The 23406-nt window shown below is 52.4% G+C and overlaps 5 protein-coding genes across 5 annotated transcripts; 3 read left to right on the forward strand and 2 right to left on the reverse strand.

The window, feature by feature from the left end:
• Positions 1-115: 115 nt before the first annotated feature.
• On the forward strand, positions 116-4470 carry MRS44_017040 (uncharacterized protein; the record flags this gene model as incomplete). Its single annotated transcript, XM_065617554.1, has 5 exons — positions 116-218; positions 271-611; positions 671-703; positions 749-1402; positions 1708-4470. The coding sequence occupies 5 exons, from the start codon at positions 116-118 to the stop codon at positions 4468-4470; spliced, it is 3894 nt and encodes a 1297-aa protein (XP_065473626.1).
• Positions 4471-5310: 840 nt separating this feature from the next.
• On the forward strand, positions 5311-7627 carry MRS44_017041 (uncharacterized protein; the record flags this gene model as incomplete). The annotated part of the gene is made up of 8 exons (XM_065617555.1): positions 5311-5502; positions 5666-6060; positions 6124-6219; positions 6513-6592; positions 6714-6857; positions 6975-7125; positions 7360-7384; positions 7547-7627. The coding sequence occupies 8 exons, from the start codon at positions 5311-5313 to the stop codon at positions 7625-7627; spliced, it is 1164 nt and encodes a 387-aa protein (XP_065473627.1).
• A 1795-nt stretch (positions 7628-9422) lies between these two features.
• On the forward strand, positions 9423-10632 carry MRS44_017042 (uncharacterized protein; the record flags this gene model as incomplete). Its single annotated transcript, XM_065617556.1, has 3 exons — positions 9423-9464; positions 9516-9974; positions 10024-10632. 3 exons carry the CDS (start codon positions 9423-9425, stop codon positions 10630-10632), a joined length of 1110 nt encoding a protein of 369 aa, XP_065473628.1.
• A 1049-nt stretch (positions 10633-11681) lies between these two features.
• Positions 11682-16850, reverse strand: MRS44_017043 (uncharacterized protein; the record flags this gene model as incomplete). Its single annotated transcript, XM_046272295.2, has 3 exons — positions 11682-13724; positions 13777-15480; positions 16134-16850. 3 exons carry the CDS (start codon positions 16848-16850, stop codon positions 11682-11684), a joined length of 4464 nt encoding a protein of 1487 aa, XP_046127177.2.
• Positions 16851-17696: 846 nt separating this feature from the next.
• MRS44_017044 (uncharacterized protein) lies at positions 17697-22739 on the reverse strand (the record flags this gene model as incomplete). Its single annotated transcript, XM_065617557.1, has 4 exons — positions 17697-20755; positions 21256-22022; positions 22273-22411; positions 22667-22739. 4 exons carry the CDS (start codon positions 22737-22739, stop codon positions 17697-17699), a joined length of 4038 nt encoding a protein of 1345 aa, XP_065473629.1.
• Between the last annotated feature and the right edge of the window lie 667 nt (positions 22740-23406).

Below are 23406 nucleotides of genomic sequence, written 5' to 3' on the forward strand. Positions count from 1 at the left end.
ACGGGAAAGGCCTATCGGTGTACACTGGCTAGCCAGGTTCATTAAACGCCATGACGATATCAAGACGAAGGTGGGGAAACTCCAGGAAGCTACAAGGTTCAATTCATTTACCCCAATGGCCATCAATTGGTACTTTGATATCCGGGAGAGCGAATATGGCTGGATCAAACCGGAGAACACGGTTAATGTTGACGAGGGCGGTATCATGGCTGGATTTGGTGAGCATTAATCATTTTTGCTACGAAACTCTCTAATCCACTGAAAAAATAGGCATGGATTCCTTGGTCATTGGTAGTAGCGATCCTAGGAGGAAGGCCTTCCTCAAGGGCTCGCAGTCCCGCACTTGGACTACCTTTATCGAAGCCGTCACCGCAGATGGCCGTCTTCTGAAGCCGGGGATTATCTTCAAAGGTAAAGAGCTTCAGCAACAGTGGTTTATCGATGAGCTTCGGGGGGTCGCCGACTGGTATTATATCACGTCCGACAATGGCTGGACGGACAACCATATCGCAGTCGAGTGGCTCAAGGAGGTCTATCTGCCTCAAACGCAACCGGCGGATGAGTCTGATGCAAGGCTCATCATATTAGATGGCCATGGGAGCCATGTATCTGTGAGTATCTACCTGTTCTAGATCGGAAATACCACTAACGGCGCTAACTAAAAATCCAGGATGAGTGTATGGCTACGTGCTTTTTGAACAACGTATATTACTGTTACCTGCCTGCACAATGCTCTAATGGGCTGCAGCCGCTGGATAATGGCGTATTCAATGTATCCAAGGCTGCCTATCGAAAAGAACTGCAGGAACTGACCAGCCTGACCGATTCTGCGCCGGTGGACAAGGTCAACTTCATCAAGGCCTATGCCAAAGCCAGGGAAGTGGGTATGACGAAGAAAAATATCCTCTCAGGCTGGAGGGTGACTGGAAACTGGCCGATTTCACGGCGGAAAGCGCTCATACATCCTGAGATTCAGCCGGACAAGAAGGAAACGACGCCCGGGTCAGACGGCCACAGAGACAGGCAAGTCGACTCTGATAATACGCCAAAGACCAGCCGCCACATCCGAGATCTGGGGAAGAACAAGAGTCCGTCAACAAGTAGGCGCTATTCTGTGATATCGAGAGGGTTTGAATCTCAAGAGTCAAAGATCGCCTCTCTGAGCACCAGAATAGCCAGTCTCGAGGAGGAAGTTAGTCGGTTAAGCAGAGGCAAGAAGAGGAAGGCGATACTGAATCCCAATAAAAGATTTATGATATTGGCAGAGGCTCTAGTGGCTAGTGATACTATTTCCGAGCCAAACGAAGTAATTGAAGGGGTGGATGCTGTTGAGGATGTGATCGAGGTGGGAGGGATAGAAGATGATGAGAGGTCAAATTCGGAGGAGGAAGAGTTAGCTGTGGTACGCACACGCGCGGGGCGTGAAGTCAAAATACCGCGAAAATATTAAAATCCACTTAATTCTAAAACGAAATTCGAAAATCATTTCACGGGTTTTATTTTTAGTGAATTTTCAACATATGGTTGAAAAATTGCATTTTGTATGGGGAAATATTTTTTTTGCTTACCGGTAGGTGGGTATTACCGGCAGGTGGGTACTGCATGGTAGGAGACATGAGGCCGAAGCCTTTAGATTACAGCAATTACAATTGAGTTTTCGGTGTACCCTTTACAGAGACAAAAGCTGCTTCCTATTTGCGGCGACAGGGAATCGGCGCCGGGACCTTGGAAAACTGGGGAAGGCGCAAGGGCCAAGTATTGTGTTATTCGGACCCAAAACCAAAGATCCGAAAGAAGGGTACACGGGCCACGGCGGCAGCATGCACCCCGGCGCTAGTCAAACCAGACGGAGAGCTTGTCCAGCAGCCCGAAGAAAAGGCTGAGGTGCTGCGCCAGTCCTTCTTCCCGCCCCCATGTCAAGCGGACCTCTCGGACGTGGAAGGACACGTATATCCACCCCCAATCGAGTGCCCAGACATAACCATGCCTGAGATCGAAAGAGCTGTACGAAGAGCGGCCCCGAACAAGGCCCCTGGCATCGATGGCATCACCAATGGTGTGCTGCATCAAACGCTTGACATTCTCCTCCCAACACTCCATGTACTCTTCAATGCGTGTCTTCAGCAGGGACACTGCCCCACGCACTTCAAGGATTCGGCCACAGTAGTCCTGCGCAAGCCTGGAAAAGACGCCTTTGCGCAGCCCAAAGCATATAGACCCATTGCCCTCCTCAGCACCCTGGGGAAGGTATTGGAGGCTATCATTGCCAACCGGCTAGCATATCTCGCCGATGTTCATCAAGTACTTCCCAGCCGACATACGGGAGGCCGGAAACTCGCCTCGACAGAACACGCAATGCACTTCTTACTCCAGCGAATACACGAAGCATGGGCGGAAGGCAAGGTAGCCTCTCTCCTACTGCTCGATGTGTCTGGAGCATACGATAATGTATCCCGAGAACGGCTTCTCCACAACCTCCGGAAACGGCGGGTCTGCCAGAACATAGTACGTTGGACAGACTCATTCCTACGTGACAGATCCACCACACTCAAACTGCAGGAGTACACGGCGCCCTCGGCGCCCATCCAAACGGGAATTCCACAAGGATCACCCGTCTCACCAATTCTCTATCTCTTCTACAACGCGGACCTCATCGAGGCATGCAAAACAGAAGACACAGAGGCAGTCGGATACATCGACGACGTATCCATCCTGGCAGTGGGCCCAAGCACCCAACGCAACTGCAAGACTCTCAAAGGCATCCACCGAAAGGCGGAAAGATGGGCAGCGAAGCATGGGTCCCAGTTCGCACCCGCCAAGTACGAACTCATCCACTTCACGAGAGACCCGAAATTGAACTGCACGCATGCTCTACGCCTGCCGCATGCCACGATCAAGGAGTCACCGTCCTGCCGTTACCTGGGCATCCAAATGGACACCAGACTCCGCTGGGACTACCATCGGGAGAAGGTGGAAGCAGGCGCCACAAAGCGGCTCTCAGCCCTATCGGCCCTAGCGTCGTCGACGTGGGGTACTGGACTCGTCAACCTCCGACAGGTCTACAGAGCAATGATCATACCTCAGATGCTCTATGGCTGCTCTGCTTGGCACATTCCCGGCAGCAGCCGCACTGGTAGGGGCAGCTCCATGGTGAATGCTATCAAGGAGGTTCAGAGACGAGCGGCCCAGATAATAACAGGCGCTTTCCGGACTACGGCTGGAGCAGCGGTGGATGTGGAAGCGCATCTGCTCCCGGCACAACAACAGATCGAGCAAACGGCTCTAGAGAGCGCGATGCGAATCAGGACTAGCCCACTCTATGGCGACGTGGCCTCAGCTGGAACCAACGTGAAGAGCCCTCTGGACCAACTCTCGAACATTTTGGAAAGGAAATACAGGGTGAACCTCAGCCGCCTCGAGAAACGCCAACCACACTTAGTGCCACCGTGGTGGACTCCGCCTTTCGTCCGAATCGCCGGATCTGCCGACGAGGCCATCGAGGAGCACGATGCGGCGGAACCGGTAACAATACGCATCTACACCGATGGTAGCGGCATCAACGGCCACGTAGGCGCCGCCGCCATTGCACCTGAGCTCCGGATCGATGGCGTCAGCGCGAAGCGCCTAGAGTATATGGGCCCATCCAAAGCCTCAACAGTCTACGCGGCGGAGCTGAAGGGAATAGTGTTGGCACTGCAGATACTGCGTGACGTGCATGCAACCAGCAGCGCTCCCGGAAAGAGCGCCATCTTCACCGACAACCAAGCCGCTATTCAGGCTCTACAGAACCCCAAGACTCCGTCGGGGCAGTATCTCCTGGCGGAGGCCATCCAAGAGCTGGAAAACCTCCGAAGCCAAGGGTGGGAGCTACAGTTCCGCTGGATCCCAGCATATATCGGCGTGCCTGGCAACGAAGCGGCAGATCAAGCAGCAAAGGAAGCTGCCGGGTATGACGCGGCCACAGGAGCACGCTGCGGACCACAGATTGAACCCGACACACTACGAACCCTGATGGCAACCACAAAACTCACCGTCCGTCAGGCCATGCAAGACGAGTGGACGATGGCGTGGAACACAGCTAAGCACGGCAGAGAGCTATACAAGCTCGGGGTACGACCAGGGAAAGCGACACTCGACAAACATCAGGGGACGCACCGAGCTGTCAGCTCAGTGATCACCCAGATGCGCACCGGCAAGATCGGCCTCCGGGCTTATCTAAGTGCCATCAACAAAGCCGAGACCGACCAATGCCAGTGCGGCCGCGGACCACAAACAGTACGACACATCCTGCTCGAATGCAGGAACTGGATAGAGGAACGACAGGAGATGTGGGCAGGCAAGCAACCATGCGTGGACATCAAGAAGATTCTCTGTAAATCATCAATGGCAGTACAAGCAGCAAAGATGCTACTCAGGACGGGGCTGCTCGGGCAGTTCCAAGCAGTCCCGACCACAGTCACCAACACATAAAGTCGACGAGCGAATTCGGTAAACAGAAGGAAAGGAGGGCTGAGAGGCCTGACAAGTGCATAGATGCAGAACAGATAAGTAGGCTAGCAGTAGAGGTATCCGGACTCGGGCAGAGGGGGAAGCAGTTCTGGAAGGACACCAGTTGACCAGACGGAGAGTCCTGACAGAAGTGGCTTCCGGCTGAAGCAAGAAGTGGGAACACCAGTATTGTAGTCTGTACGCTGCATAGCTGCCACTAGGGCGGCTGGGACAGTCTATGAATAAAACAAACAAACAAACAAGGGTACACAGGCCAGAAAAAATGGTATTGGATGCCATCAATGGTACAGTAGGGTTTGGCTGTACGAGTAGAAAAGTTCAACGATGTAACAAGTAATCCCTGCTTTAACGTAAGTTTCCGAGTGTTTAAACCCAGACGAGACTTGAGTAACGTATACTAATCGATGGCAGCCAAAACCTTTCAAAGTTTACAGTGGCGCCATCCACAATATAATCCCTCCCCGTGATGCATATACGAGATGGCGTCAACACCGCCGCGAATCTCTCCTTTTTGCCCGGTCGTCAATGCTTCGCGCATCTAGGTTTCCCCCGGGAATTTGACTATTGCTATCGCGTCCTGTTGAAATTGGACAGCCACCTAGTTGACTATATATTGGACCTGTCTCCATGACTACGTCCGAGCACAACGTTCACATCGGCCGCCAACCGAGATTCAGCTCGCATATATCCGGCTGGTTCAACATTTCAGCCTCGCTACTGAACACTCATACATCCCGTCCGTCTTCCGAGCTCCGTCTATAATAATCATCGATCGCCTACTGCGCTTGTCTGCCCGCTTGAATGTCCGTCAACCGCTTAGACCCGCTCATCGTCCCGGCCGCTAAACAACATACGGCCACCGTCATCTTCGTCCATGGACTGGGTGACTCGGGCCATGGTTGGGCCTCGATTGTTGAGAACTGGCGGCGACGGCAGCGGCTGGATGAGGTCAAGTTTATCTTGCCTCATGCTCCTAGAATCCCCGTTACCGCCGTAAGTATGCTTCCTTGCCAGCGGTGTAGTGGATGGTTCGAGGTTAAGCACTAACATTGGAGGAACTAGAACGGGGGAATGAGGACGACGGCATGGTTTGATCTAGTATGTTTACGCCGAATATTGACCATTCTGCATCACGATCTACTCACATTGGAGCTAGGTTGCTTCTTCTCATGTAGGCGCCATGGTCCGCCAGGAGGATGTCGAGGGTATCAAACTCAGCCAGAAGTACTTCCACGAACTCATACAAGAGGAGATCGACTCCGGAATTTCTGCAGACCGCATCGTCCTTGGTGGCTTCTCCCAGGGCGGTGCCATGTCTCTCCTTTCCGGTTTGACCTTCAAGGCCAAACTTGCCGGCATCATCGGCCTCTCCGCCTGGCTTGTTCTCTCTCAGAGCTTCCCTGACATGATATCACCTACCGACGCGAACCGTCAGACCCCCGTCATTATGTTCCACGGTGACCAGGACACCATCGTGCCTACAAGCCTAGCTAAGCGTAATGCGGAGAGGCTTAGAGAGTTGGGATACGATGTGACCTGGAAGACCTTCCAGTAAGTGCAACCGAATTAGAAGACTCGAGCTATAGGGCAGATTAGGCTGACATTTGTATCCAGCGGCATGGGTCACTCTACTAGCCTGGAGGAGTTGGGTGATGTGGAGCCATTTTTGAGAGCGCGACTCCCTCCTAATGCATGCAAGAAGGATGAGGCGTAAGGGGGATATATCTGGTCTGTCTACGAACATGGGCAAAGTACACCATATCCGGCTCAGTCTCTCTTCTCGGCCTACCAATGTCTCACGAAATTAATGAGTTTACCGTAAAGGATTTTATTGAACCTGCCACCACAGTTGTGACGTTTAACTCGAGTCTCTTTGAAATTGTGGTGCCAATCATGTTCGACGCCGTCATTGCATGGGATGACCAGTAGGAAATTTTGCAGTACGACGCAGCATTTGGGTGGTTCGGCTTTCTCCCCGACATCCTTGTTACTGCTGCTGCTAGGAAGCCAGGCGCATCAAGTCGTGGTGAAGCAAGCATCACCCTCGCATACACACTAGCCACCGGCATCTGCCAAGCTCATGGTAAGTATTACACAGAAGCAAGAAAGCAGTTCGGAGGCAACGCAGAATCTATGAATTTTCTCACTGGCAGCATTTGATTCGGCCAGGACTACGAATTAGGCCGAAACACCTTGCTGTGTAGGTCGGTACACCAGCAAATGGTGCAATATCAGCCCGAAGTCCACTGCCCGCACATCGGGCCTTCTGGGAGAGGAATTTGCGTCAAAAGGAATTGGCGATAGCATACCAACGCTGGCTACGATTAGTATCCCCACTCACTTCGATTGTATGCTCAGACGGCTCCTTATCCGCGGAGGGAGCTGCCGGTTATGGCTTCACTGTCCACAAAAACGGCCTCTCAGTCTTCAATACCGAGGCAACAGGAGCTCTAAAGGGCCTGCAGGTCTTAGACTCCCCGACTCAACAATGCAAGGAATCGTAATCTACCTCGACAAGATTGCAGTCGCCACATGCCTAAAGGGCACGCCCTATGACTATCTCAAGAAGACTTCCTCGAATTCCAGGCTCTGGCTACATTACACGGAGCCACCCAGGTACGCTAGATACTTGACGACTCGAACATCCCATGTAACGAAGAGGCTGATGCCTTGGCCAAAGCGGCATGCACTCAGCCTGAATCTGGAGATACTCTCCCAACAGTGGCATACTTGCGCTGAAAGGGGTGACGACCGCGCCAGAACTGGATAAAGTCCGGCCGGGTTGGACTTGGGAATCATGCTGAGGGCGGTGGTCTCAGAGTCCAGGATAACCTTGTCCACATTCAACAGAGAATGGTTTACGGCTTTAGAAGCAGTAAGTAATTAGTGGACGAGTCGGATAATACCTTCCACACGACACCGGTCACGTCACCCGTGGCCTTTGCCAGTGTGCCGGTGGCGTAAGTCACGATCTTGACCCCATCTCGAGGTTGTCGTAGAGCACCTTCCTCCGGATGCTAGTGATATCCATGTCTAGGAGGCTATCGCTGGCATTATTCGTGATCTTATTTGCGGCGCTCCCGACATCGGACCCAGCCTTGGCCAAGGTACTGACTGAATTACTCAAGATCTTCGTCTCGGTGTAGGTGGTGACTCCCACCACCTTAAGGTGGTGCTGGTACTATGGTCTGCAATTTGCTGCACCGGGGTGCATGCGTTAGTTATTACCTGATGAGCTATCCCGCTAATTTTAGACACAACCTCTGTGACAATAATCACGAAACCCCAGAATATGTCTCAGGATAAGTCAAATATTACGTTCAGGGCAGCGCGGCAGAAGTGGAAAAGAAGTACAGGGCTTCAAGTACATAGGCTCCCCTTAGCATTCACATGTTGTATCTTACGAGAAATGGTAAGCTTGCTATAGCTCACCGAAGCGTCATTACGAACGGTGACACGGCTTACACCAGCCGGTGGTGGCACATTACACATAAAGTAAAGCTGGCATGGCTTCTTGTGGCTTCTATACCGCCCAGCCACAAGAAGTCTTATTATTTTATGGTTTACCCAAGGATAGCCTTGGATCCTACAGGTTCAATTGGGCTCCCTTCGAACTTCGAGCTTGCACTGTTGTTCAGATGTTCATAATTCAAGCCACAGATCCTGACTATTTAGTTGGCGGGTGTACTGCACTACTCGCAGATGCTGCTGACTTGTGATGCCCCGGGAGTGGGAAGTTCCACTCACGCCGCATTTGCCTGTAACCGAAGGCATATGCAGTCATGACGCTATCGTCGTATCGCCTGACGAAAAATTATTCTATGTAGGGCTACTCGTTCACATTGACTTACATGCGTTCGAAAAGAATGCCAGGTATCAGCCACAATGCCGACTCATAGTGGTCATAAACTCTCTGCTTCATTTAATGACTATTAAATGGTTTGAATGGGGAGGGTAGACTATGAATTGCTATTGGTCTAAAACCAGAAACGGGTCCTGTTCCCATATCAAGATACTTGAGTTGGCTGGTTTGTAAGGCCTAGCTCATCCCGTTTCCCTGCGCTAATGCTTCGTCAGTGCATGTCGTTGAGACAGGGTTGGGGTTCTTGGGCGGTTCGGAGCGTGTAGGCCAAGGCAAGGTCCCGGCTTGGTGTACCCCACAGTCTTCAAGTGGAGGAGCCTCTAAAAATAGCTGACCGTTACCTGAAGTATCAACGGTGAGGCGAGGAAAATAAAACAATCCAAAACTGGCTTAAGCCCATTACGCAAGATTTACAAAAGCTATTTGTTACGCAAGAGTTACATATGCAATTCGTCACCATCTTCTACAGCCGTTTTTGGCTGCCACACTTTTGAGGTACGTAGTCCTCATCCGACAACCACTAAACTACTGCCATCTGCGGCAGTATCGATCGTAGAGACCGGCTGTGGTGGGATCAGAGTGCGTAATCAACCAACTACTTCCAATCGTTGGATCCGTTGGATCCTCCAACTGTGGGTCCAACTCAACTGAGATCTCTGCTTGGCAAACAGCCAATTCAGAGGTCCAGTTGATTGGGTTTGGATCCAACCGGATCCAACTCGTTCCATTCAGTGTGAGACCCCGGCGCCGTAACTTTGACCCCACATTCACCTTCCCAGTTAGGCCCGCTGGCCAATGATCGGCCGCTGAGGGGCATCATCCCAAGCCGAACCCGACAAACCTTTTCTCCACGTGAGGATGATGGTTTCGGTTGCAAGATACATCCGGTACCGTAGATTATACAGTGCCGTGGCTGTACCTGCTAACACGCTTTTGACCATATCAGAGCTTCGCGATTTGCACACGACGCGTCGGATCGCGTGGCGGTTTCTCAGCGCGTCAATTGTCCCTGCAGACGGCCTGGAAAGGCTGCGCTGTCGTGTCCGATAAAATGGAGGCGAAGGACGTTAGCCTTTGGGCATCAAATGTTGCAGTACGTCTCCGTTGAAGGGATCCATAGTACTCCTTCGCTGAAAGACTCCAGGAGTCTAGCTTCCCAGCCGCCAACACCATGGATGTCGATTCCCAGGACATTTTCTTGGGCCAAGCAGGCTCTGAAACGTCGTTGACCCTACATTCGTCTCCCTGCCCGTCGAGGCTCTCTACTCAGTCCTCATTCTTGTCAGGATCAACGCCGCAGACCCCGCCGAGGAAGATACTTAACCTGGATGAGAATCCTACGCCTGGCGAGATAGCCACGTTCCCGTTCGAGCTCTTCAACGACGAGCTTCGGGCAGGCACGCCTCCGAGGACCAATGGCGCAAAAGTTGCCTGGTGGTGGGTGAAAGGGTTCCGTATGAGGCTCAAGAGTAACAGCAAGAAGCTTCGGTGGGTATGCCGCCTGTGCGTGAGGAAGAAGTGCCGGACGGTCTCGCACTTCTCGAACGAATCTAACGGCAGTGCCAATATTATCAAGCACCTGCGAGATATCCATGGGGTCAAGGTAAGCAATAAGCCGCTCCTCATTATTTTACTCCGACTTAATTTTGCAGGACCCAGCAAGAAAAGACGTGACGCCACCCAGCCGCACTAAGACTCTGACAGAACACTTTGGAGGGACTGCGGCCCCAGCCGACCAGCGTATCTTTTCTACCATTCTTAGGAGGCTCAAACTCGGCGCATTCGAAGAGCTACTCGTCGACTGGATAACACACGATAATCTCCCTTTCCAACTAATCGAGAGTGAGCGTCTTCGCCGCCTCATTGAGTTTGTCAACCCGATGTACAAAGACAAGATACCATCTTCCGCGGTCCTTCGATCTCGACTGCGATCGATCTACAATGGGGCGAAAGGAGCTGTAACGGAACATCTAAAAACTGCTCGTGGCAAGATTCACATCACATTTGATGGCTGGGCGTCTCGCAATCAGCTCTCGTTGCTTGGAGTCAACTGCTTCTTCGCTGACCAACAATGGCGGCACCGGAAACTGCTTCTCGCCCTTCCAGCTGTATCTGGACGCCATACTGGCGATAACTTAGCCAACGAAGTGGCTGACGTCTTGGCAGAGTGGGATCTTGGAAGCGACCGGCTTGGGTATATGGTCCTTGATAATGCCAGCAATAACGACACGGCAATGGTGGCTCTCGGCAACGAATTCTAGTTTGATCCAGACGAACGCCGTCTCCGCTGTCTGGGCCACGTCATTAACCGGACTCCGAATACGATTTCGACTCTCTACCGGCAGATAAGCTTAAGCAATGTTGGAATAATTGGGAGCTTCCCCCTCACTTCAGGGTCACATCACAAAGTCCTAGATTGAAAGTTGAAAGTCCTAGATGGAATCGCATGGGATATAAACCCCTAGGGAGCTCTCACCATGACAATAATAACAACCTTGATTTTATCAATCACACCCAGCATCACTGCGCAATTCAACAACAAGCAATGGCGGAGGAGGGGCCCAGTTGGTCGACTTCACAATCTCAACACCGCTGTCTTGAACTCGCCACAACACTTAGAGTGCCTCTTGAAGTGGCAAGAAGAAGACCTCAAAAGCGGTGTCCTTGAACCCGTCGATCCTGAGACTAGGAAGAAGCGAGTGCCGCTCAGACCTATCGCTGATAACGAGACCCGCTGGAACTCTCGCCATCGTATGATGGTCTGTCAGACAATTGGCTCCACAGGGATCATTGATGGCACCAGTCAATTGATGAGAATTATCTAAGGAGCAAGAACTCAATGGCAAGACGCGTTGAGTCGTGCAGCTCTTTATACACAAATGAAAGTGTTGCCTGTTTAGGCAGTAGCAGCTGCCCTGCAGGCAGCTGCACTAGTGGGGCCAGGGCTTGATATGCGACACCCAGCCACCAGCAGATCGGACCACCTTAGTCATACGGTCTCAATAGTAGGATGGCTGTTTAGCGTTTCACTCACTCTGGCGATGCTAACACCAAACAGCCTCAAGCTGGCAGACCATGCTTCAGCTGCTGAAGATAGGATACTGAACACTTGGAGAAATTGGCCTTCAAGCAGGCCTGTCACACAGAATCAAGCGAGGCGAGATCAACCAGCGGGTGAGGAAGAATGTAGGGCTTTTGGGAGACGCGAGCAGAATGGCGTAGAATTGTAAATAGCCAAGCGTACTTGGCCCTATGAGGTTAGTCCTCCCGGGCGGAATAAAACATACATACATACATACATACGTACGCCCTACGAGAACTGCATCACCAGTACACAGCCTGAACGGCAACCTATAGCAACCGTCGATCCCACTACGGCTGACTCCGATGCTCGATACTCGAGCGGCAGCCAAAGCTTAACGTCCTCATCTTTCACAACCCATACACCGTCAGTGCTTATACCATAGCCACAGTAGCTAACGTCTCGTAAAGAAGGCTGAGTCAGTTGACTCTCAACAGATGGCAGGTCCAGGCTCAGAACTCCGATGTCAGTAGATAGGCAAGAGTTAGCCATCCGATCAAACCAAAGGTGAGCCATCGGCCTGCCCACGTTGAGCGTCTGGAGGCAGGCGCCCGTACCGGCATCCCAGATCTTGACTGTCTTATCAAGCGAACCTGATGCGATCCACTGGCCATCCGCCGAGAACGCGGCCGAGAGCACCGAGTCGCCGTGGCCCTCGAGCGTCCGCATGCAGCCGCCCGTACCGGCATCCCAGATCTTGACTGTCTTATCAAGCGAACCTGACGCGATCCACCGGCCATCCGCCGAGAACGCGGCCGAGAGCACCGAACCACAGTGGCCCTCAAGCGTCCGCACGCAGCCGCCCGTACCAGCATCCCAGATCTTGACTGTCTTATCGTACGAACCCGATGCGACCCACCGACCATCCGCCGAAAACGCGACCGAGAGCACCGAATCGCCGTGACCCTCAAGCGTCTGAATGCAGGCGCCCATACAGGCATCCCAGATCTTAACCGTATTATCGAGCGACCCCGACGCGATCCACCGGCCATTCACCGAGAACGTGACCGAGATTACCCAATCGCCGTGGCCTTCGAGCGTCTGCATGCAGGCGCCCGTACCGGCATCCCAGATCTTAACTGTCTTATCATACGAACCCGATGCGACCCACCGGCCATCCGCCGAGACCACGACTGAGAGCACCGAGTCGCCGTGGCCCTCGAGCGTTCGCATGCAGCCGCCCGTACCGGCATCCCAGATCTTGATTGTCTTATCAAGCGAACCCGATGCGACCCACCGGCCATCCGCCGAGAACGCGACCGAGAGCACCGAACCACCGTGGCCCTCAAGCGTCCGCACGCAGCCGCCCGTACCGGCATCCCAGATCTTGACTGTCTTATCGTATGAACCCGATGCGATCTGCTGGCCATCCGCCGAGAACGCGACCGAGAACACTAAATCGCCGTGGCCCTTGAGAGTTCGCATGCAGGCGCCCGTACCAGCATCCCAGATCTTAACCGTATTATCCCTCGAGCCCGATGCGATCTGCTGACTATCCGCCGAGAACGTGACCGAGATTACCCAATGGCCATGGCCCTCGAGCGTCTGCATGCAGGCGCCCGTACCGGCATCCCAGATCTTGACTGTCTTATCGTACGAGCCCGACGCGATCCACCAGCCATCCGCCGAGAACGTGACCGAGATTACCCAATGGCCATGGCCCTCGAGCGTCTGCATGCAGCCGCCCGTACCGGCATCCCAGATCTTGACTGTCTTATCGTACGAACCCGATGCGACCCACCGACCATCCGCCGAAAACGCGACCGAGAGCACCGAATCGTCGTGGCCCTCGAGCGTCCGCACGCAGCCGCCCGTACCGGCATCCCAGATCTTGACTGTCTTATCAAGCGAACCTGATGCGATCCACTGGCCATCCGCCGAGAACGCGGCCGAGAGCACCGAGTCGCCGTGGCCCTCGAGCGTCCGCATGCAGCCGCCCGTACCGGCATCCCAGATCTTGACTGTCTTGTCCCCCGAGCCCGATGCGATCCGCTGACCATCCGCAGAGAGCGCGACTGAGTCTACCCAATGGCCGTGGCCCTCAAGTGTCTGAAGGCAAGCGTTCCAATTCTCTTCTACACTCGGCTTCGATATCATCCAATCCGGCTCTTCCTTCTTGAACAGCTTTCTAACTCGACTACGGGTGGGGCTAAACACCAATGCCGATGCGTAAGCCTGCAACGGAGCAACTTCTATTGCTCGTTTGTGGAAAAGAATAAATCGGTGCGCGTCTCTTAGAAGTTCGGTTAGTTCTCGCGCTTCCACGTTTCGCTGTGATGTTAGGCGGTCTCTCTCAACATATGGATAAATTAAGGCCACTCACTACTAAACCCCTGAGCTTCTGCATTGCCATAGCTCCCTCCGACATACTGCGCAACAGACTGAGAGCTTCTAGCCAATACAGATACTTCGTTTGAAGGAAGTCATGGATGACGCCGCCGTCCTGTAAGTCCTTGTCTCTCGTCTTCGCCGCGGGTTCTGAGTCATGGAGATGGTCAACCCAGTAGATACAAGAATATCTGGTCGAAGCCAATGGGTCAGGGTCGGGCGTCGAGACCTGTTCGATAGGGAATCCTGGGGCGCACAGGTTGTAAATATCTCGTCGGAGCGATTTTGACAGGGCCTCCAGTGACCTCGAGAAGATGGCATGGTGCTGGTCTGCGGCACCAGAAGGTAGGATCTGGTCGGATGTCTTGCTGAGCAGGAAATCCTTCGCCGATTGATGCACAAAGTAGATGACGCCCTCTCGGAGGGTAAGGAAAGAGCCGCAGCACCCGATAATGTCTTCCAAGTCGTCCTGGTCGAAGTCCTCGAGTGACTTGACAAGAACCTTCAATTCCTCTAAAGTAATGGGCCGGTATATTACCGAAGCAATACCTAGGATCTCTTTGCAGAGGTCCGCATCATTCGAATTAAAGATATGTTTCATCATTCGCTTGTAGAGTGGATCAAGTCCTGGTGGATACGACTCCAACTTGTCGCGCACATGCCGTTTTCGGACCTTGGGATCTGCGAGCTCTTGACAGACCAGAGCTACCCAGAGAAACGTGTCATTGGCACGAGAGACCAAGTGTTGTTCAACGACATCCCGTGTCTGGCGATCATATTTCTTTTCTTTTGCCAGTGCTTCAACCCTGTGCCGAATGAACATGCGTACGGCGGCGGAGATTGAAGCCTGATTTAATTCGAGGTGCAGTCTGACTTTCTGCTTCGTATTATCCAGTTTCTCCTCGATGTCTGGCCAGTTGCGACTCGAGACAATCCACTTGACACGAGGAAATTCAGACGACATCTTGACAATCCAGTCGAGAAGTTGCTGACAACCTGTCACGCATTCGTCGAGCGCGTCGATGATCAGGAAGGTGCTGTCTCGCAAGATTTCTGCAAAGATGTCTTCAAAGATCTCAGACAAAGCCACCCATGCATTTACATCCTCAAAGAGTTTTTTGCCGGCATTTTTGTACCTTTTCTTTACGTGCGAGATGAGGGACGGTTGCTGGTCAAGCAGGAGGTAAATGAGGCCGCGCAGCACGGCCGTTGCATTATTAATGCGCGAGTCGGCGGCCTGGCAGAAGAAGTAAGCCAGAAGTTTCTTGCTCTGCTTCTCTAGCTCCTCGACAATGCCGCAGAGCAACATGGTTTTGCCCTTGCCAGGATCGCCCTTGATCCAGAGCAGCTGGCTGTCTCTGTCGTCTCGCCATCTCCGAAAGTCCTGATGATGCAGAATCCACTTGTACGAGTCCTTGAGAAGCCCACCCTTTGTCTCCTCGATGCGTCTCTTGTCGTGGCGGGGATCGGTCACTTGTAGGTCGATAAGGCACTGGTCAAGGTTCGGGTCGTCGTGGTTCGCGTAATTGTTCGTTATGTGATTGTTTGTCGTGTAGTTGTCTCCCACCTGGAGTCTGCCATTGCCAGCAACTGTCGCATTCCTCAGGGAATTGATCGTCCCCTTTTCGCGTTGGTCATTCATTGCCATCTCGCGCTCATCGAGGGCTAGGCACCGGGCACGAGAGTCCTCCGAGATCAGCTGTACCCAGTCAAAGTGGACAATGTTGACCGGACTGCCATCCTCGACCAGGAAAGTGACTCATATTAGGCAGATTTTGGGCGCTGGGTACGTACAGATCAGCTGTCCTTTTTTTGACCCCGTCTCTGTAGATTGGAGCCAATCAATGCTCGGAACAGTCGTCTGCGCAAGCCACTAAGCCGCCACGGAGTCTAAGAAGCAGCTAGGTTATTTTTAGGGATTGACATCTGCGACCTGGGCGCTTTCCAGACAAGGGCATAGCGCCAGTGGTGCGCAGCCGGCTTGGGGTTTGTCGTTCGCCCAGAAACGAAACCAACGGGCTTGCTGGCGGCAGAAGGTTCGAATCACGGGATCAGGCCGTGAAATAGAAGGACTCTCTCGAGGCGAAGTGGTAATATATATCAATAAATGACGTGCCCATGTGCAGATAACATGGTTCCCAGCGCTGCTGTCCCCAGGATGTGACACTGTTGTAGCCTGGAGGGGATTTCTTTGAGCACGCTCTAGTCGCTGTCCATAAATCCCTTGGTTCCATGACTATCCCCGACATGCACTCTCGACCTTCCCTGCGCATCTAAATCTCCAATCTTGTTCGTCGTAACGCCAGTCCTGCTGGGAACTGCTTGAGAGATATATTCATTCCCCACCTTTACCTTTGCGGTTTCGGCCACCTTCGCTTTGTCTATCGTGTTGCTGCTGCCTAGTGCTTCTAGTCTCCTACTTGCTGCCTCTTGAAGGAGGTCATCCGTCTCTTGCGCCGCGTCTGACAACACCTGCAGGCTTGGCCCTTCTCCAACTTCTTCAATCTCGATCTCCACCATTCGCTTGTAGGCTTCCTGTTGTGGGAAGATGGCCTCCAAGCCGTCAAGAAGTTCCTGAATATCCTCAAGCAACCGCATAAAGGACTTTTGCTTATAGAGTGCCCAGGAGATCTTCTTCGATAGACTGGTGGCCTTCTGCCGCTTCTTCGCAAGATCGCGCATCGTGTTTCGCAGTGTCACGACGGCCTGGTTGGTATTCGTGCTTGGATCGAATAGAGCCAACTCCTCTTCTCCCGCGCCTAATTTGAAGTTCGACGACTCCGTATGTGCATTGCTGAACAGGTTGAGGAGTTGCTCCAATGTGTTCTTTGCTATGCGGACCTGATTGTTGCTAGGTTTGACTTCGGTGAATCTGCTGTCATTGTTGATCTTGACAGCATCTCCCCAACGAGAAAGACGCAGTCGAGCAATGTCGAGTTTAACCTGGCAAGTCTGGTAGTCCGTCCCGAAATTCCGTCCCAGCTGGATGTATTCAAAACAGTCAACCACGTTATTGAAGAGTGCCGCAACGCTCAGCGCGCTGGCAACGACGCCGAATATCTCAGCCATGATGTGCTAGGGCAGAGAGGAGTCACCGGGTGTTTGTGATGATGCTGCAATTAGGGAGCCGATGGGATCGCTCATGAGCGGGGAATGCCTTGAGCTGCAATTCCGGAGGGTAAATATGTCGAATTGCCGCCTCAAGTGAGTAAACCCCCCCCCTTGCCTTTTCCGCCTAATCTTGCTGCCTGAGAGTAGGCGCGACTGACGGTATCGCAACGTAGGTGGCGCGACCCCGCGTTCGAGACTTTTGCCAGGCGTACAAGATGGGTCTAAATGTCGACCCTCCCGTGTTCCTTTCAATGATACGGGGGCCTTTAAGGAAGGAAAAGTCCGTTGATTGGGATATGTACATTAGCTACATGGAATTTGTATAGTCGCCACTAATCAGGCCAATATTGTCCTAGCTGCTCCTGCAACCACTCCGAGTCCTGCCTTGATGGCGGAGGATGCCGTTGTCGGGCGCCACGAACAAAGAAGCAACATTCGTCAGGAATCGTCCTAGCTGAACGCCATTGCCACCTTGATGAGGAGTACACCATGACGATGCCATGTGTTGAGAGCTTTATCCCTTGGGCTGTGGAAAACCTCCCGCCAGGTCACGGCAGGGGGTGTGTCGCATATCAGCCTGTCGCACACACGGCATAGCCCACCGGATTATTTCCGGAATTCCACTCGGAATTTCCGTTCCACACGAATTTCCGTCTTCTATATAAGACAGCAACGTCATTCTCTTTTGTATAGTACAATTGCTCCTTAGATAATTCTCATCAATTGACTGGTGCCATCAATGATCCCTGTGGAGCCAATTGTCTGACATTGCGCGGGGAAGCCAGGTCAACTTTTGTTATCAAGTCAGGACGCCTCTGCTCTGACATTCTTTGTCCAAATCGCCATGAGCATGCTGTTGCCTTCTGAGGAAGGTCGCCGGCGTGGGTTCAGCGGTTGAACTACGATCATGTCCCGGGCGACTCCTTCAGGACTAAGATCGCGCGTCTCAGTTGAACTTGAAATGTCATGACTTGGCTCGATGTCTTCGAATTGGCCATCTGGTGGTGGCGCAGCTGATCTTCGTGTCGTGGTGTCATGATATTCGTCAAGATCACTGTCTGGACCAGCCTCAGATCGTTGTGCAGGTGAGCTCGGGTCTGCTGGCAACGGCGGGTCTGGTGTTGAGGTGTTCGAGCCGGTTGGCCCGGAAGCTGGTAAGGCGTCCCTACTGTCCAGCTGTGGTGTTGGGTCCGGCGTCGGAAGAATTGGTGGTTCGCCCAGAGGTGTGAGAAGTCTTTGCGATAGAGGCTGTACAGGCTGTGACGTGTTGTCTGTAGTTCCTCTAGCGTCTTCCACCCCCGAGTTCGAACCGTCTGGGCTGAAACCCAAGATGTGGTCATCGAACTCATAGAGAAATTCGTCCAAGATCGTGTCCCAGTCTCGCTGAGGAAATGGCTCCAATGCCTGCGGTGTTGGCCTGTATTCCACGACCGCTTCCGTCTCGAGCTGTCCCTCTTGCTCTGGATCAAAGAATTCCCCTTCATTGAATCGTAAATCTCGGGACAGGATAACCTGGTTGAGCTTGGGGACCCAAATACGATAGATGTTACTGGCGTGGTAGCCAACAAGATATCCAACGTGTGCTCGTGGGCCAAGCTTGAATCGATTGATGTCCTTCCCGGCCTTGTAGCGGCAGTTTAGGGGATATGCTTTGCAACCATACGCATAAATCCCGCGCCAGTCCGGTCGAAGGTCCTTTGTTGCATCGAAATCGACATTTGGAGGTCTATACCATCGAAAGTGCTGGTGAAACCAACGGTCCATTTTCTCCTTGGGTGACATCCACTCATTCCTCCGGCTAGGAAGGATGTTGTGTATCCAAGTGGCTGCACGGTAGAATTCTGGCCAGAGATCTTGCGGAAGATGCCCAATCATACACCGCATCCGTAGCTGATTGATTCCTCCAGGTCGTTCCGCTCCACCAGTCGGCTCTTTGGTGTGTGACAGTGGGAGTTCGATGTCTATTCCTACCTCTGTGGCCCAGATCTGAAACTCGGAGTCCCTTTGATAAGGTAGATTAATGATGGTCCTTTCGTTGTCGATTCTGATCTTGCCGATCGATGCACCCGTGTGTCGCTTGACTCGGGCCTCAAAGTCCTTGATGATCCTGCTGACTTCCGTCTTTGAAGCCAAGGACCAGGAGAACATCATGCCGCTGAACTCGTCTGTGATTAGCAGAACGTAGCGGTGTCCATTGAATGCCGCAGGGAACTCGAAGATATCGACGAAGATCCAGTAAAACGGTTGTCTTGACCGGTCTGACGATTCCCTGCGGGAGATAATCTCGGTCGCCTTGCCTGTGCCGCAGGCCGTGCATTGAACAGTAGTCGGACCCTTGATCCGGACTCCCTTGGTCTGTATGACAAGTTGTTCAAGTGCTTGCGGCCCTGCGTGGCAAGAGCGAAGGTGCCAGATTTCGGAAGAGTCCATTCGTGGCGGAGGCGGAACCCTTGAAATCGCCACTCTGTGTCGTCTCGGCTCGAGTCGGTCCGTCTGGAAAGAGGAGAGTACCTCTTGGAAGGCGTTGAATACGGAGATCAATGATTGTGGAAACTTGAAGTAAGAGCGGGAAACTGGCTTGTATTCGACTACATCGAGGTCGTATTGGTCTGTGAGTCGACAGAGGACGTCATTGTCTTCATAGGTTCCCACTCGGAGTGTGTTATCGAATCCACAATGCCATAATCCCTTCCTTGCAAGTCTCTTCGCGCTGATGATGTTCGTGTGGAATCTCGGTACATATGCAACGTCAAGAAGGACAAGCGCGCGCGTGTTTCTTCCGTCTTCGCCATCCAGTATGTTTTCCATCCTTTGGGTGCCTCGTGCCTCGACCTTCAAAGAACCTTCGCCGATCATGACGTAGTCGGTTTCCCCAGCCTCGCGGATTTCGGTCAGCAGACTCCTGTCATTGACAATATGGGTAGTTGCTCCACCGTCATAGATCGTCGAATTGTAAAGAGGATGCTTCTCTCGCAAAGCTGCGAAGACTGCGTCGGTGGTTCCACTGGGGAGGCAGTTGGCATCGATGGTCAAGCCAGCAAAGTCGCCGTGTTTGCGTGGGTTTGTGTTGGTGCTTCCGGTTTCCTCCAGTTGGTCCGTCCTCGTGGTGGGCGCTGAGCCTTTGACTGTGTCCACGAGGCTCTTCCATCTGGCTTGCTTCAGAGCTTCCTTGCAGGCTTTGACGCGGCTTGGCTTGACTTGCTTTCTATCCTTGGACTCGCCATTGATCGCGATCTGCACCGCAGCACAATCAACGGGCTTCCATCGGTGCTTGGAAGAAGGTAATCCGCAAGGACAGTGGCTTTGAGCGGTGTCAGAAACGGAAAACACGCTGTCACTCAGCTTGCTGGTCATCCTGGTGCTCCGGACATGCTCATGGAAGAGTTCTCCAAGTGCTCGTAGCGTGATATCAATCTTGAGACCGAACTTCTTGCTGTTCATGATCTGAACCTTCTGTTGGCTTGCCCAGGTTGGGTCAAAAGCTGAGACCGCGGCGAGGAAGTCGTTGACTGCAGATTGTCCTTCAAGCTCGGCGATCTTGTGCCTTTCTCCCTCCAATTTGGCCTTATTCCAAGTCACGAGCCAGTCCTCCGGCTTGACCCTCTTCGTTTGGGTGAGGATCTGACGATATCTCAAGCGCGCTTCCTCTTTCTGTTCGTCCTCAGAGGGCGTAAGGCTTGATTTCAGGTCGCGGACGATAGTGCGAAGGTCAGACTTAGATGTCGTGTTGCCAAGATACGTCTTGTCGACGGTTGATCGGACCCAAACAGCGAGTTCAGCATAGGCACGCTGCCGGTTGGCGAAGGTCGCGAGTTTGACCTTGTATTCTGACTGGAGACGAGTGAGTCGGGCTGACGGTGTTCCTGTGAACAGGGTGTCCTTTGGTTATTATATATTTTTAACTTGAGCGTAGTTTTGCTACTTGATGCGCCATGCAGTTTTCCATGATATCGCCAACATAATTTGCCCTTGAATACAACTTGTACGATGAGAAGGGCTCAAACACAAGAATTTTCATGCAAAATATGTCAGTATCGAATGGGCCCCGATAGTCCATGCTCATCGTCGCTTCACTAGATGGGGTTTGACAGATGCCGTCTGCTCAGTTGCTGGGTTCGCGAATCGCTGCTGCAGACTGAGCAACTGATATGTAGGCCAAGATGGTCAGGAGGTACGTCCTTGGGCACCGAACCTATACGACTGTAAACAAGTCTCTTCTGATATTCTTTGGTCTTTCCTAGGCTGAGGAGTTACCAGGCTACCTAGCTATAAACTCAGGACACTGGGCGACCCCCGTTTCGATACTGCCACAACCTGCTTAACTCCCACATCTTCGGCGCCTTCACGTAATTGCCATAAGTACCATGTCCTGTATGAATGCCTGCATTATTGGTAGGCGTAACACTCAACACTTCTTCTCTCGAGGCGACTTTCCGGCGTCCCCTGTTCGACTCTCCCTCGAGTCCGTCCATCAGCCCGCTCAAAGAGGGACTTGGTACTTGTTTTTCCCTCTCGATCCAACCATCTACGGCATTAATCGAAGAATCCATGTCCATGAAGTCCCCTTCCTCGGGGTCACGTGTGAAGCGCCTTGTCGGATCAAGAGGAAAGATGGAATCAAGGTAATGCTGGTTGAGCTGATGTCCCGCCCTTGGATTCACGAAAACTCTGCCCATGAACCGGTTTTCGAGAGGGTCTTCAGGCTTCACCTTGGTGAAGTTTAGCACTCCCCATCTACTCGCAAAATCGTAGGCATTAGCGTAGTGTTCGATATGTGAGATGGCGCACCCGTGGATGCCCTCAGATGCTACCTCCTCGGGTGCAGAAAACCCGCTTGTAGCAGCGGGCGGGGCGGTGCTACGACACGGGTTGCTGAAATGGTTTGCAAGACAGCCGAAAGTATAGACCTCGAGGTATTGAAGAAGATCCTGCGGAATTTCATCGAGAAGCCAGTCTAGTATCATGCCGCCCTCGATACCGCCTTGGGAGTGCAGAATCAGAACAACCTTCTTCACGCCCCGCCGGTAGAGTGCCTTTTTCACCAACACATAGCATTGCCGGACGTCCGATGTGGCATAGAGAAGGGCACGCTGGATCAGACACTGAACGAGATCGAAAACCACACCAGACCTAAGGAAAGTTAGAGACTGCTGTGTATTTTGTACTATCTGCTCGCGCAGAATTTGAGGCTTAAGTGGGGTGATGGGCGAAGATAGAACAGAGATCACACATACGTCTTGTTATGCACCCCAACGACAGGACGATGGAATGTACGCGATAGCCGGTCGATGTTATTTTGAAGCCAGTTCCTCCTGAACCAGGACGATGGCGGTTAGCTCATATGCGCCCCGAAATTGTCCAAGAGGGAGGTTTGACTTACCCTACACAAATTCCGTTGAGGAAAATCCAGTACTCGTCGTCATGTGGAGCCCATCTTCGAGAATAGGCGTCCTCAGTAGACTTGAGGCCGTCTTCAGGAATGCCCTTGTTAAAATGACGGCATACAAGGACATTTAGCCCTAGAACCGTTGTAATGTATAAGATCAAGATCGAAACCGGTAGATATAATAAAAAGGGTAGAGAGATCAAAAAGCCCAACTGGACGACAAAAAGGACACAATGAAATGCAATGTCGATGAGGTTAGCTGCCGTAGGGCAGAGTTCGTCCATAGGCCCAGAAGGCCATGGATAGAGCGGCAAAAAAATAAATGGAATGTAAAGAATGTTGCGGAAAAAAAGTTTGACATCGGAGGCGAACAATTGCCAAGGAGAACCTGTGTACGAAGGGGGACGCTCTGTCTTTGCCTCTTCTTGCGAAGAAAAGAAGCGGGGGGAGTGGGTAGACATGATGACTGCTGACTTGCGTTTCATTCATTAAATTTGATTGGAGATGACGCTGGATAGAATGAGGCATCTTAATATATAGTCCGGCAGGCATGTGATATCACATGCTGCACCTTACGTGGGAGACAGTGGACATGATTGCAGAAGGTCACCAGTACCTCTTCACATGCCAGGATAATCTTTGTACAATTCCTTCATTGACACTCGCAATGGATAAGTTCCTCTGGGCTAGGAGATGCACATCAAAGTTACTATTGTGTTGCTTTTGCTGTTCGTTATTGGGTTTGTTGAGGCATTGAGCATGATGCCGAGTGTGTAACCTTATTGAGTGTCTGATACTATGAGGCTTGATCTATCAAGGCAACCTAAAAAAAAGGTTTCTCCTAGTGCTGAGAATATCTTCCTGCCACGCCACCAAACATAGGTCGTTTGGGAGTATCATTCCGTGTCCGTCTATGTGCTTACGTTCAGCTGGCCCAAAGGTCAGCTTATGTAATGAGAATTTGCGGCTGCAAGGTCGGCGTGGCCAGAAATTGTAGTTGCGGCTGGAATGTTGTCTCACCGAAAGCCTGCCTCAATTCTTTCTCTGATTTGCAGCCTGCCAGGCCACTGACCTGTCCAAACCTGTCCTGCACATCAGCTGTACGTGGCCCTAAATATGTATAGTTAG

Source organism: Fusarium solani (assembly GCF_023522795.1).
Source record: "Fusarium solani strain SB1 chromosome Unknown bctg00000013, whole genome shotgun sequence".
Taxonomy (NCBI): domain Eukaryota; kingdom Fungi; phylum Ascomycota; class Sordariomycetes; order Hypocreales; family Nectriaceae; genus Fusarium; species Fusarium solani.